The 15,716-nt window shown below is 35.4% G+C and overlaps 2 protein-coding genes across 2 annotated transcripts in view; both read right to left on the bottom strand.

Annotated features, from left to right (window-relative positions):
• Positions 1 to 1,120: 1,120 nt before the first annotated feature.
• Positions 1,121 to 14,849, bottom strand: NLGN4X (neuroligin 4 X-linked). The gene is made up of 3 exons (XM_029964794.1): positions 14,670 to 14,849; positions 12,004 to 12,793; positions 1,121 to 4,852 (listed from the first exon to the last, which is right to left on the bottom strand). The coding sequence occupies exons 2-3, from the start codon at positions 12,681 to 12,683 to the stop codon at positions 4,003 to 4,005; spliced, it is 1,530 nt and encodes a 509-aa protein (XP_029820654.1). The 5' UTR covers positions 12,684 to 12,793; positions 14,670 to 14,849; the 3' UTR covers positions 1,121 to 4,002.
• LOC108638659 (neuroligin-4, X-linked-like) overlaps positions 14,321 to 15,716 on the bottom strand; it is a 166,586-nt gene continuing 165,190 nt past the window's right edge. The window contains exons 6-7 of the mRNA XM_029964759.1: positions 14,670 to 14,855; positions 14,321 to 14,439 (exon numbers count right to left, since the gene is read on the bottom strand). Of these exons, the coding sequence (XP_029820619.1) occupies positions 14,321 to 14,439; positions 14,670 to 14,855 (305 nt within the window). The remainder of the gene's footprint in view (positions 14,440 to 14,669; positions 14,856 to 15,716) is intronic.

Genomic DNA, 15,716 nt, shown 5'->3' with positions numbered 1-15,716 from the left:
TGTGAAACTGCTTAACTGAAAAGAAGCTAATTTATTGAGATCACTCCACAATTTAGGGTGAACAATTCATAGAAATTACACAATTGTAACCTCTTTTCTTGTGTATGAATTATGTCAGAGCAAGCTGTGGAATTTTGAAGTGTACCTGTAATTAAATGTATTTGCTGAACAACTATAAACCTGCAATTTATTTGCAAAAGCTTTATATACAAATTCAATATTCAAAATTCAAGCTGCTTCATTAGGTCAGTCGGCACATATTTCTATCTCAGAAGCTTGATTCTTCATATCAAAAATCTGATATGAAAAATTCAGAATTTGCTTTTTGCAAATAATCTTAACTAATATGCTCAAAATTCTTCAAACATTGTTGTTAGTACCTCTATTCAGCAGAATAGTTACAGAAAGCAAACAATACCCTGCTCAAATTACTAAAATGTCTATGTACCTTTCCAGTGAAAGGAAACTTCATTGGTAAACAGAATCTAACATCATAAAAGAACAAACTATTTACTTACTCAGCCTTTGAAGAAAGAATGATATTAATGACATACTTGCAATCTATGTAAATACCTTAAATATATATGAGTAACATATGTTGCTACTCCTACATATTTTTTCTAACCAAACTAATTACTTATCTAAATTTAAAATGTAAAAGGAAAGTATATTTACTTGTGGAGGCTTGATGTATTAGATTTATCTGCATTATTCTGATCCCTAATTTGGAAGATACATTTTTCAGCTGCTAAGCTATACTTGATTAAGGAAAGCTGCTTACCCAAGCTTTTTTTTCAGTGCCTCGGAAAATACTAACAAAATAATTCAGCCATTGCTTCATTGGGAATTGCAGTGCATACAGGTAATAAGTATATGGAACTTATTCTCCTACATCTTCATTGTCTGAGTTGCTTTCCTTTTACTTGCAGACTTATAGAACTACAAAAACCATGAAAACTCAATGCTAACTTAAAAGTGCAACCTCTGTTACTTTAATATTTTTATACTGTGTATCAAGGTATTGTTTACATTAGATAATAAAATGGAGATGGGGCAGAAAACACACCTGTGAAAGACTTTCTACACAAAAGGATGAACACGTAGTTATTTGCACAAAGCATTAGAAAATACCGTGATATTTTATTATTAAAAATGCTGCTGAAAAGTTTATACATATGTGTCCAGCCATATATATCTTCTATCATTACTTAAGGCAAAAAACAAAAAATTGCAAAACGATAACAGAAGAAACCATTGAACCCTGTGTGCCTCATAAGGACAAGAATATAAGCCTGGGAAAGTACTTTTGTTTTTCTTTTACAGTTTCAAAGTATATTTTGATATCATTTTTATAGAATTCTATGAAGACCCTATAAATCTGTTCCCTCTATAAATCATACATCAGTCCAGATGTATCAAATTATTAAATCAACTTGATTGTAATTACTTTTAAAAGCTAAAATTATTCACTTACAGGAACTTTTTTTTACCCAAATGTCACAAGCCTGACACAGTACTGTACATATTGCTAGCAGAAGACAATTGGAAGTACTAAACAAATACTGTAATTCACATTACAAACATACCCAACTGCTTATGATGTCAAGCATCATTACCTTTTTTTTTCTTTTTTTTTTTTTTTTCTTTTTTTTTTAAACCTTTTTTTAAGAGTTATGAACTGCTGCATCTCAGCTGAGGCATTAAATAATTGGTGGAAATGGCCTGGTATAGAGTCAGCATTTATCAATATTATGCAATGGATCAGTGAAAAAAACAAAATAGTTTTCCATTTCCTACTAATTGTACTTTGAAGTTGCTGTTTTATCACATTCCAATCTGAGCTTCCAGATCAGATTTATAGTATGTTTACTAAAGATAAAGGATTGTATCAGCCACATGTTGCATTTTTATCGTGTCATTAACTTTTCACTTCTTTCATTGAGAATTTGTTTTATTGCCTACTAAAACAAGGAGTTGTGCAGATGAATAGACCTCAGTGAATCACCTTGTCTTTGATTTTATTTGTAGGGGCAACTATTCCAAGATATTTTATTCAAAAACAAAAGGTGTAGAAAACAAGAAGAGGTACAAGGCATCTTGTATTAGATACTTATGGGACAGATGATATTTATGCAGTGTAGTTGTGGAATAATAATAGAAAATACATCTGGGATAATTAGGTTCAAGTGCAGACCAATTTGTTTAAAGATCTTTGGTTACTATCAATGATAGAGTAACTTTCAAAGACAAAATATAAAGCAATCTTCATCTGCGTGAACTGATTTCTAGCTTTTCACATTCAAATCAGTTGTTTGAATCAAACTGTCACATTACTTTGTTTGATAGCTCTGCTTGGCCTCTGCTTTTCTAGTGAAGGAAGGGCCAAAAGGAATAACCAGCTAATAATTTTGCCTTTTCTGAGACTGATGATCTCTGGGATTTTCAATTTTGTTCAGATGCAGAACAGCTGATGATCTCTCTGCTTCTCTCTCCATAATATTCTTTGACTACAGGACTGCTGTGCAATAAATCAGCAAAATAAGCATTTTGTGACAGGTACACTCTCAAGTACAAATCAAGATACTGGGTTGAGAAGTTCCTTACACACTGACCATTCTGAACACTTTGAAAAACAGTCAGCCAACCAACCCTGCATTTCCCCACTTTCAAATTGTAGTTTTATATCATTTAGCAAAACTAAGGAGGTGTTTTATCAGCTGAGATTCTACTGCAGCTGCTGGTGAATATAGAGTTAATTTTCCTCAGAGAAGGCTGACCAAAACACAGGCTTTCATTGCTTTTGTCAGGGCACAAAACTCTTCCTAAGGTATCACAATAACCAAGAACTACAAACTGGACTCTGAATATATATTATTAGATGTTTCTTGGTTCAGTTCAACAAGTATAAAATAGTAACTATTTTCTTTTGCGTTTTTTTTCTCTTCATTTTCCAATCCATTGTTGTGTTGCAATTTAACAAAGGCTAACACAAAATTAAATTATAGAAAAAATGTTTCAGAAAAGAACAACAATCTCCTATGAATACTTTAACATGCATTAGTGTAACCTGTAAGAGAAAATACGCAGGTCACACAGACAACTGTATCCTCTGCATGACACCATGGCCTTATATAAATGAAACATGTTAGAAAAAACTCATGGTTTTTGTTTACCACTAGTAATTAAGAAGGAATTCCTCCTTTGGTCTTGGAGGAAACAGAGGTGATATGACTAATGTATATACACATAGGTCACAATCGAATGCACAATCTTTCTAAAAGCTCTTTTCAAACTGAAAACATCAATAAAAGCTGCTTTTTTTGTTGTTGGTTTGTTTTTAAACTCACAGCTATGTACATTTTTACAAAGTTTCTTTAAATATAGTTCAGGCTGGCAAGTCATCTCTTTGCGCAGAACTATACGTATTTTACTGCATAGTCAGTCCTCCTCTTTTTTTTTATTTTTGTTTTTAATAATAAAATTCTATTTTCCCCATCTGGATTACAGCTTCATATGCTGGGTAAAAGCCCATGGTGATGTCTTTGTTTTATCAATGGCCATTCATGGTATGGCACATAAAGAATCTTTTTTATTATTTTATTTATTATAAAAAACCAAAACAAAACACCTGTACAGTCACTGGCTCTGTGTTCCAGAAGACTCTGCTTTGCTTGTTACACTTAAAACACCATTTTAAATTACTTCTTCTGGCCTCAACTTTCAATCAAAGTGGCTGAGATCTTAAAGCAGTATCGCAACAGCAATGTACACTTTTCACATTTCACAGGGTTTGTAGTTGATCTTTAATATCAGTGAGTTTCTGTGGGAAGGATCAGTAAGAAAATAATGACTGTCCTTCTCTATTACTTGTTTTTACTTTAGATTTTGACAAGGTGTTCAATGGATGGTATTATAACTTTTTCCTCTTCTTTTTTTTCTTTTTTTTTTCTTTTTTTTTCTTTTTTCCAAGTGGCTTGTGAGGGTAGAGGGGGAAGGGCTGAGCTATACCCTAGTGGTCGAATGTCCATGGGGCAAATTTGTACTGTTTTGTCCTCCACTGAAGGTGTTGAAAGTATGCAAAGGCTGCATTCCTGTTAATGTATTTGGGATCATAGTTATGGTGTTGGGTGTCATTAGCGGGATGTCATCTGGGGACCTTCTCAAAGTGAGCGTGTAGTCAGGTGGACAGGTTAGTCTCAGTGTGTCGTGGGCCTGCAGCGACTCACACTCATGGTCATGTTCTAGCTGCTTCATCTGCAATGACATGATCTCTTCGTTCTGTATGTGTGCTATATCATTGGTTGTGTTCCTCTGGGGGCTGGGGCGCCTGTGAGTCTCGTGACGTCTCTTGTCCTTCTTGTAATACAATGCAGCAAAAGCTAAAATGTTGAGGAACAGCAAGGATGCCCCCACAGCAATGGTGACGCTCAGCTCCGTGGAGTAATCTCGCTTGTTTTCTATCAGAACCGTCGTATCTTCTGGAGCTGTTTTATGGGTGTCTTTTGAATGTTTGGGGTTGTTGGCAGGTGTCATTGCTGGGCGTTTGGTGGCTGGCCACAATTTACCAGGAGAACGTCGCGTCACATAAGGAAATGAGGTCATGTCAGGAGGGGGGACTTTAGTTGTTGTGGAAACATACTGAAATATTTCATTCAGGTTATGAAGGTGTGGTACGAGCTCCAACCAGAAAGCAACTTTTGTTGCTCGGTAGTGATCACGAACCCGGGGTTTCAGGCCAATATGCAGATAAAGTTGGTCTTTAGGATTGTATTTGGACCAGGCCACTTCTTCAAAACGGTTGGGTTTTGTGTGGATGAACTTTGTGTCCTGTGGAACAGGTTGATTTGGATCTCTAAAAAAACAAAACCAGACAACATTATAGTTATTAATCTACCCCATCCCCCCCAAAACAGACAAAAGCAAAAAAACCCAAGTTAATGGATTTGCAATACTTAAAGTAATCTAAAAACAGAAGCTAAAAAGCCTTCCCTAAATGAAGAACAGCTGCTAATAAATAATCAAAAGAAAATTACTTACTGTACAGTGCATTTTTTTACATGAAAACAGAGAAAGGATAGTGTTTCAGATCCCAACAGGACATCTGAATTCTGTGATTCAGTATCATACTCCGAAGAGTATGTCTTAGAGATATACTGTATTAGAGAAGTACTAATCACCTCTCCCCATAGTAAAGGTGTAGGTCCAATTCTTCTCAGGGTTGACACTTTCTCATTTAAGGTACCACTACTTCCACTGCTATAAGTAGTAAATATGGGCATCTAACTCTTATGGCAATATTGGAAGTCCATGTGAATACAGGAAATATTAGCTGTATATATTACAAACAAAAACCTTTAAAACACGAAGTAGCAGGGCTAATACATGTAACTGGAAACCATTTATCTCTGTGTTCCTTTACTGAGCTATTAGTCCTCCTTCATTCAAATCTCTGTGCTGGCAAAAAACCTTTGAACTATTTTTATTTTTATGTTGCAAATCTTTCCATCATTTGCATTAGCAGATAACTATTTGAAAGTTCCATGAGATCATTGCTATGAAGGAACTATGCTTAATGGTCATAGGACAGAGAGCCTTAACTCTGTCTCACTTTATGAAGATGAGACATATATTAGCTGAGATCAACAAGTTTTATAGTACTTAAGTAGTAGTAGAGATAGGAGTAGTACAAAACTCAGATTATTTCAACATCATCAAGCCAGATATTTAATCAACATTATGCTTTTTCCATATTTTCTTTTTTTTCATTATATGTTCAGAATAAAGACAAACCATTTCATTTATCTATTTGTCGGTCTATCTATCTATCTGTCTGTCTATCTATGTCTTTTTATCTTTTTATTTATTTATTTTTAATTTTATGTATTAACAGTTAGCCAAGTTGTGTTAATTCTGAACAAAAAGATAATTGCTTGGGAATTGTTCATCCCAGTTCAAACCAGAGGAGTAATATTCACTTCCAAGCAGTACAGAAACAGATGTATGCTGCTACTTTGAGGGATTCTAACATACAGTGAAGAAAAAAATAAAACTTTTCTTTTGTTCTTAAAGAACGGACTGAAAGATTTGGAAAATCCAGAGGAGAAGATACTGTCCCTATTCAATATATCTACTTTTACAGAAATTTGGGGTTCAATGCATAAATTCTAAAGCAAGTTAAAAATCAACAGGATTATCAAAATGCAAAGCACTTTTCCTGTCAGAAGCTCTTACATTGTCCCCCCTTGCTGTTCTGATTCACAGCACAAAAGACTCTGGGAAGGGTCCTATGGAAAACAAATTCATTAAGCTAGTTTGGGTAAATGAGTTGCATTTGATACACAGTACAGGAAACGAAGAAGCTGAGCACTCATTTCAATGAGCAGCCAAGCTGGATATGCATATTTTTTCTTTTTTTTTTTTTTTTTTTAATGGCCCTATAAAAATGTCAGCAGATAATTATTTTCACAACTAAACATCTTTTAAAATTGCATTCTCTCTGTGGTCCCTTCCAACTTTTCCCATTCTGTAATCCTGTGATTCCCTTCCCCTACAAACAGCCTGCAAAACAAGTAAATATCAATCTCCCTTTCCTCCTCTTCCATTCTCTACCTCCATCTGTCATTTTTAACTATATCTACTAGGAGCAGCCAATTACGCTGCCGCCTCCTCCAAACACAAGAGAGAAAATAACATTACATGAGGGTAGGCTTGTATTTCAATATTTGTTTACATGACTCTGTGGGGGCATGAAGCTGTCCCTTGAAACAACGAACAGAAAAAAATCAGCCAGTTCTAAAGACAAGTAATTTCTTTTTTGTGGGTATCAGAGCTCTAGGACCGACACTGACTGTAGGGTTGATTACTTAATAAATGAATAAATGGTCTCAATATTCTCTCTGAATTTGGAGGATAGATATCTAAATAATTATTTTTTTAAAGAAAAGTGAATAACTAAGTCCAGTCCTAAATAGAGGATCTAATAATGCATGGATCTTGGTCTTACAAATTAATGACAATGTGCGAAAAATATTCAGTAGATATAAACAAGAGAATGTTTACTTTCCTTGGTCTTTCTCATATGTACACTGCAAAAAATTAATAAAGTCATAAGGTTACAACTTATAACTTGTTAAGCTTTTTTCTTGGGTAGTTGGGCAGCTTCTCCTGTTATGAACAAGTTTCCAGTTTTATTGGTAGGCATGAAACATAAATGTACAGAAAATCATTACTCCTATCAAATCAGCTATTCAGCAAAACTCTTATCTGTTATTAATTTCAAATTTCCTTTTTCCTTTTTTAGCCCCCTCACATCACCTTTGTGCTTCTAGGTGTTCTTGAGGCTCAAATGTATAATGCATAATAAAAGGTTGCTAGGAAACCTTCCTTTAAAAACCTGCTGCAATCATGATGATAACAGTATAATATGAACAATATATTTTCAGTTCTGTACTTCTTCCAGTAATGACTCTCATAGGAATTAGATAACTTGTTTCCCAATGCTACACGTTGTTAGAGAGATTTTTTTTTATTCATGCTACTGTTATAAAAAAATTAATTATTATTATTGTTCATTTTGCTCTCTCATTATTTAGTTTTACCACCTTTAAAATTAAATTTAAACAGTTTCTCCAACAGAAAATGTTCCCATCATAGGATGTCTGAACTTTTTTTCCATATAACAGAAGACAATAAGATGGTCTTTCTTGTCTTATCTAAGGTATATTTTCATTAATGTGCAGGATAATCCCATTTCACCTGTCACTTTTTTTCTCCCACTTTCAGTCTGCACTGATTTTGCACAACTTAGGATGTTGCTACATATTGTCATTTAATTCACACCTCATTGGCTAGAGACGTGCAATCAAAGCATTAATTTTTTCTCAGGCAATATAAAGTAAATGTGCCTGCAATGGATGCCGACTGAAAAGCAACACACACTCCTGTTCACAAGGTGGATTAGCAGCTGATCTGAAGGGCAAACGAGAGTCCTGAGTATTTCATATCTGCTGATATTGTCATGAGAAGAATGATGGATTAAGAGGTCTTTTCATAATCCATATTCCATACAACATTGCAAAATACAACTTGCGTTTTAACCACTTCTGCAAAAATAGGACAATGGAACTGTTATGTTAATGCACTTAAAGTATTTTATTATTTGGGTCCTTCTCTAATTTCATTGGAGAGCAAAATGTCTTCACAATTACATACTGAGTTTTTCTGTTTGTCTCCAAGGCTCTGAAAGGCCCTTTGATAATTAATTTTCTTTCAGTACTACTCTTTCCTCCTTATGGGAAGAAAAAAAAAAGAGGAGAGAGAAAAACTGACATTTCTTCATTCTTCTGCTGATTTTTTTTTTCTAGTGTCACGATACTAATAATGACACAGACAGTCCTGCCTGAAGGACTTTTACGCAGACATATCTTCCCTTACTTCCTTTCCTCACTTATTACCAGGTCCCACTGTTGCCATGCTCCAGTCAGCTATTATAACCACTAAGGAAAACAAACCATAAGCACACTGTTTTGTTCGACTAATACAGATTTGCCATTGGAGACAGTTATTTCTTCAGACAAAAACATCCAAAAAAAATAGTCTCATAAAAGAGTTCACTGAGAATTGATTTGAAAATATACTTTTATAATTGTAAGTTTAATCATGCTTTCTATTAGAGAACCAAACTGAATATAAAACATAGACATTCTTAATAACTCAGAAATGTATGAAAGTTTGTGCTTCAGAATCAATGGTAGTAAAATAATTTGGGAGTTTTTATCTGAAGTACAAAGAAAACAAGGGTATATCATTTAGACCTTTATCTTTCCCAATACCAGCGTAGGTAGAGCTGGATGAATGGGAGCAAAAATAGAGTACTGTAATTCTTCACAAAGAGGGCAATTTTTAGAAACCTGATAGATGTCTCTAATGACAGCATGGCTTTGTGCATAGTCTGTGAAACTTCAAATCCTTCTTCACAAGAGTGTAGCTGACAGAGTATCTGTGAAGGACTGGCACACAACCCCTCATGTTATTCACTCTCCCCCTGCTGATGTATCTGCGAAGGAGGTAACATGGCCCTAACTAACAGAACACTTGGCACATAAAATTACCATTACAGTTAAGATAGTACTACTGGCAGCAGACTGAAGCTCTAAGTGCACCTCTTAATGAAGCTCTCACATATAATTCTGCACAAAGTGGAATTAAAAGCTGTATTTTCATGTCATTTTTGTATTCCAAATGCAGTATCTCACACCCACTCTGTAAAAAATTGTTGGCCTGTTTCTAAGGCATGTTAGAAACATATTTTTGAAAAGGCAAAAAGAAAAAGATTGTTAAGAATAATAAAAATAATAATAAAAGATTCACAGGAAGGTAGAGAATGAAGGATTAGCAAAATGCAACTTCAAGGCATTAATTTCAAGCACAAAGTACCTGCCATGAAACACTTCCTTTGTCACCTCCTATTTGCTAGCTTCAGTAGCTGACTTCAAAGTCAAACACAATAAAAACACTGGGTCTTATGTTTTGATTTTATAAGATTGACCTGCCCTCCAAACCCAGCCTTTGCAGTAGGTCCACTGAACAGTGTGTCTCTTTTTAGGAACGAGTGGTATGTCATTAAGAGCCTAACACTGTCCATCAGAACGATGAACCACCTGAGCTGTAATTATACAATAAGTTCCTGGATGCAGTCTCTGTGGGAGAATCATCAAGATTAGATGAGTCTTAGAGACTTTTAAATTAAATAAATATATCTACAGTTTTAATGTTCAAGGCTCGCCTACAGGGAAATGTGTAATAATAAAATCTTTCAGTTAGATTTTTCATATTTGTTGCCATGGGTACAAACACAAAGCAAGACAAGCTCTATCAGAATTAGGATGGGAAATGATCAATTAAAAATGGGGGGGGGGATCCCAAAGCAGAGCCCCCAACAATACAGTCTTGAACTATATAAGTCTTTTTGAGAGTTGGAGAACCTGAGTCACTGATTCCAGATTGCACGAGTGAGTAGAGAGGAGAATGGTTACTCCAGAGATCGTCTTTGCTCTAGGCTTGAGGTGCTACAACCTTCTCTTTTCCATTGGAGGAACCAGAGATGCAGAGCAAATGTAATCTTAAGATATTATTTACCTCCAAGTATTTTCTTGTACTCTTCAGAAAAATTAATCATTGTTCATATAAGCAAAAAACCCCATCGAGGTAATATATATTGTGTTGCTCTTTTCCTTTCCTTGTGAAAACTGAAATTTCACAGCTAGAGGTCATTTCTAATGACAAATCTTTCAAACTGTCTATAAAGGAGTGAGTCTGTAATAGAATATATACCCCATTTCTGTCTCATCCACAATGGGAAAGTTTCAGAAATGACTAATGAGTCTCCCAAAGAACCTTTTTTGCCTTTAGGTGTAATATGGCAATGGCTTCACAGCTAGAGAACTGGGTATAGCCTGCTGAAATTAGCTTTCAAGTAGCAACAGCTGGAAAGTGCTGTGGGTAACGGTGGCAGCTGGGACTGTGAGAAGCTCCTGTTAGCCTCAAAAACTGCTTAAATACAACTTCTTAATCTACAGGGAATAGTCATAAAGTAATTGTAAACAATAGTGTGACTGTGGAAGTCTTGCATCTCTGTAAGAATTCCAATTATTCCAAGAATTCCAATCTGAAGTTCTTTATGTATATGTGGCACCTCCTCTACAAAAATAAAGACAAACTGATGGTATCATCGTTTTTCTGAGCATGTGGTACAGCCAGCACAGGGCGTTCTCTGTCCATAAACCAAGATTTTGTCATGATGTTTGCCTATCCCAGCACTGATGACTTCTTGTTGCCAAATACATCTAAATATTACAGAGTTCATTCACTTTTGTTGCTGAACTGTGGGATTTCTGTATGCAAAAGTACCTGTTTACCTCACATGTGTTGCAACAAGAGCTTTTTTTTGCCTTATAAATTGACCTGAAGCATTTGATTGGTTTTTACTCCATTCACGCTTCAAGTTCTTGTTAAGATGGCAAAATCCCTCTCCCTTGAACATCATTCGGATTCATTAAAGGTAGCAAGAACTGAAGCCCCTGAGTGTTTCACAATGGGTATCTCTGAGTTTTTCTTATATAGCTGCAAATCGTTCACTGCAGTGCAGTAAAGCTGCAGTTTCCAGAGCCCAATCCTACCATTAAACATTCAGTGAAAAGATTTACAGCTCCTTTGTGCCACAAGTATCTTTGTTTTAATTCAGTACTGAAGACTCAAGGTTAACAAAAAAGCCCTTGCTGCTCAAGTAAAACACTGCAATACTTTTTAAAGGAATGCTATAGGAAGAGAACAGAATTTATTAATAGTGTTCACAGATTAAGCTGCTTTGAGGGTTCTTTCCTGGATGTTTATAACACTATTTCAGCAAAACATTGATGTCTTTATTTTGTTTTCTAAGCAGAATTAATTTAAATTTTTAACCTTCTCAAAGTAAAATTTTTATCCGAATCTCTTCTTCATTCCAGTCAAGTACTTATTATTGCCATTATTGCTCTCAGAGGGAAAAATTTTTCTAGTGTCTGCCTTTCTGTTCTAATTCCTCCCTGAGTCCTCATCCTTGTGAAGGTCACTGAAAATCAAGAACTTCCTTTCTTTTGCAGCAGATAAGTGCTATCTGCCTGACAGTTCCTTCTTCAAGTGGCAGACATGTTGCCTCTGATTTTTCAGTATCTTAGTGAGCCACCTTTTCTCTGAGACATGCTTTTTGTCTCAATAATTATTCTATTTTTTGAACAAAAATTATGATGCATTATTATTCTCACTGAGCTACTGAAAGAAAATAGTTTGAGGGAACACACTAATTAAAAATCTATTAAATATGAATAAGGCTCATTTACCTCCTGTCTTAATGCAAACAGTTCTATAATACTACTGCAAAATCAGAGTTTGAGGTCACTGCAATGGGGTATTGAGTATTTTAGAAGTATGTTATCAATGGAAAGGAATGCTGGGGGTCACACTTACCCAGTTTTGGCAAAGTTAGTCCAGTATGTCATAACCACTGCACTGAGCATGACATCATTCTTGGAAAAGTTGCAGTTGAACAGTTCTGTGGGACCAATCATAGGAATCCCAAACACGTAAGGGACTTCATCACCATGAGCTGAATCAGCCCAGCTGGGTTTCATTTCACTTTGGCAATGGTGATAAAATGCATAGAAATATGTTGGAGATCCATACTGGGCATGCAGGTCAGCAGTAGCTACAGCTGGAGCAACCCACTGGTGGTCTGTAAAAAGAGCAACCAGGGTCTTCCGTCTTGTTTCGGGGTTTTCTTTGTCTGCCCAGTCAGTGTACATAAATTTAATGGTCTCTCGCAGTGTATCCTTCCCTTCTGGATAACCATAAAGATTGTCCACAAAATTGGAGACAGAAAAGTCAAAATCATTGGGGGAAACACCATCTTCATTGTCTACAATTCCATCCACGAATTTTAAACCTTCCCCTTGATTCACGCCCAGCATTATATCATAGTTAAGGAATTCCCCTTGCTCCATTAGAATCTGTGGGTCATCTGGAATCACGTCTCCATCTATCACAGGCCCAAAGGCAATATGGTACGTGGCTGGAGTGATGGTCTGTTGAATGAGTTCTTTGTAATTCTTATTCCGAAGACATTCAACCAAATCAGTGGTATCCAGCATGTCGCAGCCCACTTTATCTGCCAATATCCGAGTGTACTTGGCAGGCTGATAGTTCACTGCCCAGCTGGACAGGGCTGTTCCACTCTGTATGATTGCCTTTTGGAACAAACCTGCAGGTGTAAATTGTTTAAATACAAATCCAATTAGATATTTTAAAAATCTGTGTATCAAAAAAATTAAAAGCATTTCTTACAAAGCAAAAAAAGCTTTGATTATACAATCACTAAAGAGTGCATAAACCAAAATTTTTATTCAATTTCCATAGATCCTGCCCGCTACTCTCTTTTTATACTATCTCTGATAAGCTACTAATTAAAATCTCTCATGTTTTTGGTGCTCACACACACAAAACATGAAGATTTCAGGGTGCTGTTTCAAAAACAAAACTCATGCTTATACTACAGTTTTCTTGCATCTTTGATGGAAGTCCTCTGGCTTTGCCACAGTTGTAGTCCTGTGAAAATTTCTTTAAAGGATTGTCAGCTACAAGCAATTATATCCTCTTCTCCATGTAAATGACACTCATGAATGCACCTTTCAGTAGTTTAAAGGTCAAATGAAAACTACACACTCTCATTTCCTTCACAGAAACCATGCGTCATATAACTTCAAAAAATGTGCTCCAATAAAAGCAATTTAATAAGTTCAAATCTTCTACTCAGAAAATTTTACCATTTAATTTTTTTATTATCATTTTGTGTGTATATGTTAGCACTGCCTACATGTTGAACTTTGCATGTGTGTGTTAGAACTGCCTATATGTTGAACAAAAATATATTTAAATATTTTTGAAAGAGAGTGAGACGAGACTCATTAGTTCTTTCTGGTTGCTTTATGTGTACTCATAAAAAGAGAACTGAAAATCTGATCTGAAGAGCTTCTTTGTGTCAGAGCACTGAAAAGCAATAGGGGGCTTAATGGTGAAGCTGCCCCATCTCTTTTTCTCTGGTAAGACCATTAAAATGGCCTACTTTATATTTAAAATTAAATACTTGGATTTTTCTTGACATGATTTCTACTGTTAAACTCTCAAAATGTCAAAGACAGCAACAGATACAAAAGCATGTGGGTTTTGTTGTTGATATATCTTTGAGATGATTACTTAATGCACATGCAATAAAATTTCAATTATTTGATCAGTTAACTTTTTCATAGTTCCATCTGCATGATTTTGGCATGGCTTGTTCAACAGTTATCCACTGCACTCTTATTTGTATCAACTGACTGAGTTGTCAAGCACAGTTGTATGCATTTTAAAATGGTGTGTGTTTACCAATCACCCTGCTATGACTGTTTGCTATGGTTTAGCTTTCTGTCACAAATTCCTATCTGTTTTAATATGACAAAAATGGCATGGACTTATAAATACAATAGATATTTTTGTGTTGTCTTCTTTTATAAATTCTTTGTAGATTTGGTCTTATCATCATGAATATTTATTATTTGGTACTGGTGCTGTACATTCTTGGGGTTTGTTGTTGGGTTTTTTTTGCAGGGTGAAGTGTTAAGGGTAGAAACCCCACAGCTCACTTACCAAAATCTTAAGAACACTGTGTGGGATCACACAGTATTTGTGGGGAGTTAAATACAGTTTTTAATAAGTTTAAGTCATGTTATTATTAAGCGAAGAAAGCAGCTTAATATATGTTGGAAGTGCAGCCAAGAGTGCATAAAAAATCAAAAAGGTCACTGCTCTCTTCCATTTTAATTAGGGCAAATTCTTTGACAGGAGACCCAGTGGAATCTGTTGATAAAACTAGAAAAAAACATATTGCCCATAGCATTAGTTGCATGAGATTTATGCTGTAATAGCATTTAGTTTTCCCTATAAATATGTTTTTAGGTTGACGAATACAAATCCAGAATACTAACTAGTAGGTATTTTCCAAAAATTATAGACCTCATATAATTCTAACTCAGCCTACCTCATATGGCCATTTTCATGACACTACTATGTTAAAAAAAAAAAAAAAGTGCTTTGCTTACCTTCTGAATAGTGGGAGAGTGTCAGAAGACTGACACAGGAAGCTCCTGCCCCAGATCCAAAAATAGTAACTCTTTTTGGGTCTCCTCCAAAAGATCCAATATTTTCTTCAATCCAACGTAAAGCTTGGATTTGGTCAAGCAATCCGTAGTTGCCTTTTGCAGCTTGGTCGCCAGTACTTAAAAATCCTAAAAGGCAAAATCCCATAATTTTAGTTCATGAGACACAGAGTTAGCTACAGGGTATCTACATGTTCACAACACATCTTCCCATACTTTCATCTTCTGTGCTTTTTTTTTTCCTTCTTTTTTTTTTTTAAAGGTCACAGTCCTAGTTAAATGTCTCCAGAACAGGCAGTGAAACTCATTCTTTTGCTGTTTGACTTTAGTTTGTTTTTCCCCACCACAGAGGTCATGTTTATGAAGAATCACTATTTCATTTCTGAAGCATTTCTGTAATAATGCAACAATACAGACAGAAGATTTTAAACATTTTTTAACTGGATATGAGTAGGGTCAAAAAACTTAGGAAATTATTTTAGTGCAAAGATGTGAGATAGCCAGTCACCAACTGAGAACAAGATTCTCTAACTTAAATACTTGCCAAAATTGTCCTGAACTACACAGCTATTTAAATTACTGTACTTGTGATATGGATAGATGTACTCAGAAACAGAAAAAAGAGGGCAGAAGAAAATAGCAAAAGGAACATGAAAAAGCCTAGGAAAAAAATTGCACTTCAATTTCACAGAGGATATTTATTAGGAAGATAGCAGGTAAATCCACATCAATTCAGCCTTTGGTAGGGAGGTTTTATCTGAACAAATCAGGTTTTGTCTCTCTCCTTGGAAATTGCAGGGAAAGCTGCGCTGCTGATTTTTTGTTCCCATACTCTGGTTATCAGATTTTAAAAAACAAAGCATGACAAGTCTGCTGCTTGTCTTGCAACTGAGAACAAAATGACTCAAAGATTAGGACTGAGATTAATTTTGGTTTTTTGAAGACAAGGTGAAACATTGCAGTTATCCCTGCTGCCTATCATTCACAGGT

The sequence above is a fragment of the Manacus vitellinus genome, unplaced genomic scaffold, assembly GCF_001715985.3.
Source record: "Manacus vitellinus isolate BGI_N305 unplaced genomic scaffold, ASM171598v3 scaffold_7_pilon, whole genome shotgun sequence".
Lineage (NCBI taxonomy): Eukaryota > Metazoa > Chordata > Aves > Passeriformes > Pipridae > Manacus > Manacus vitellinus.
This window is presented reverse-complemented; position numbering and strand designations above follow the sequence as displayed.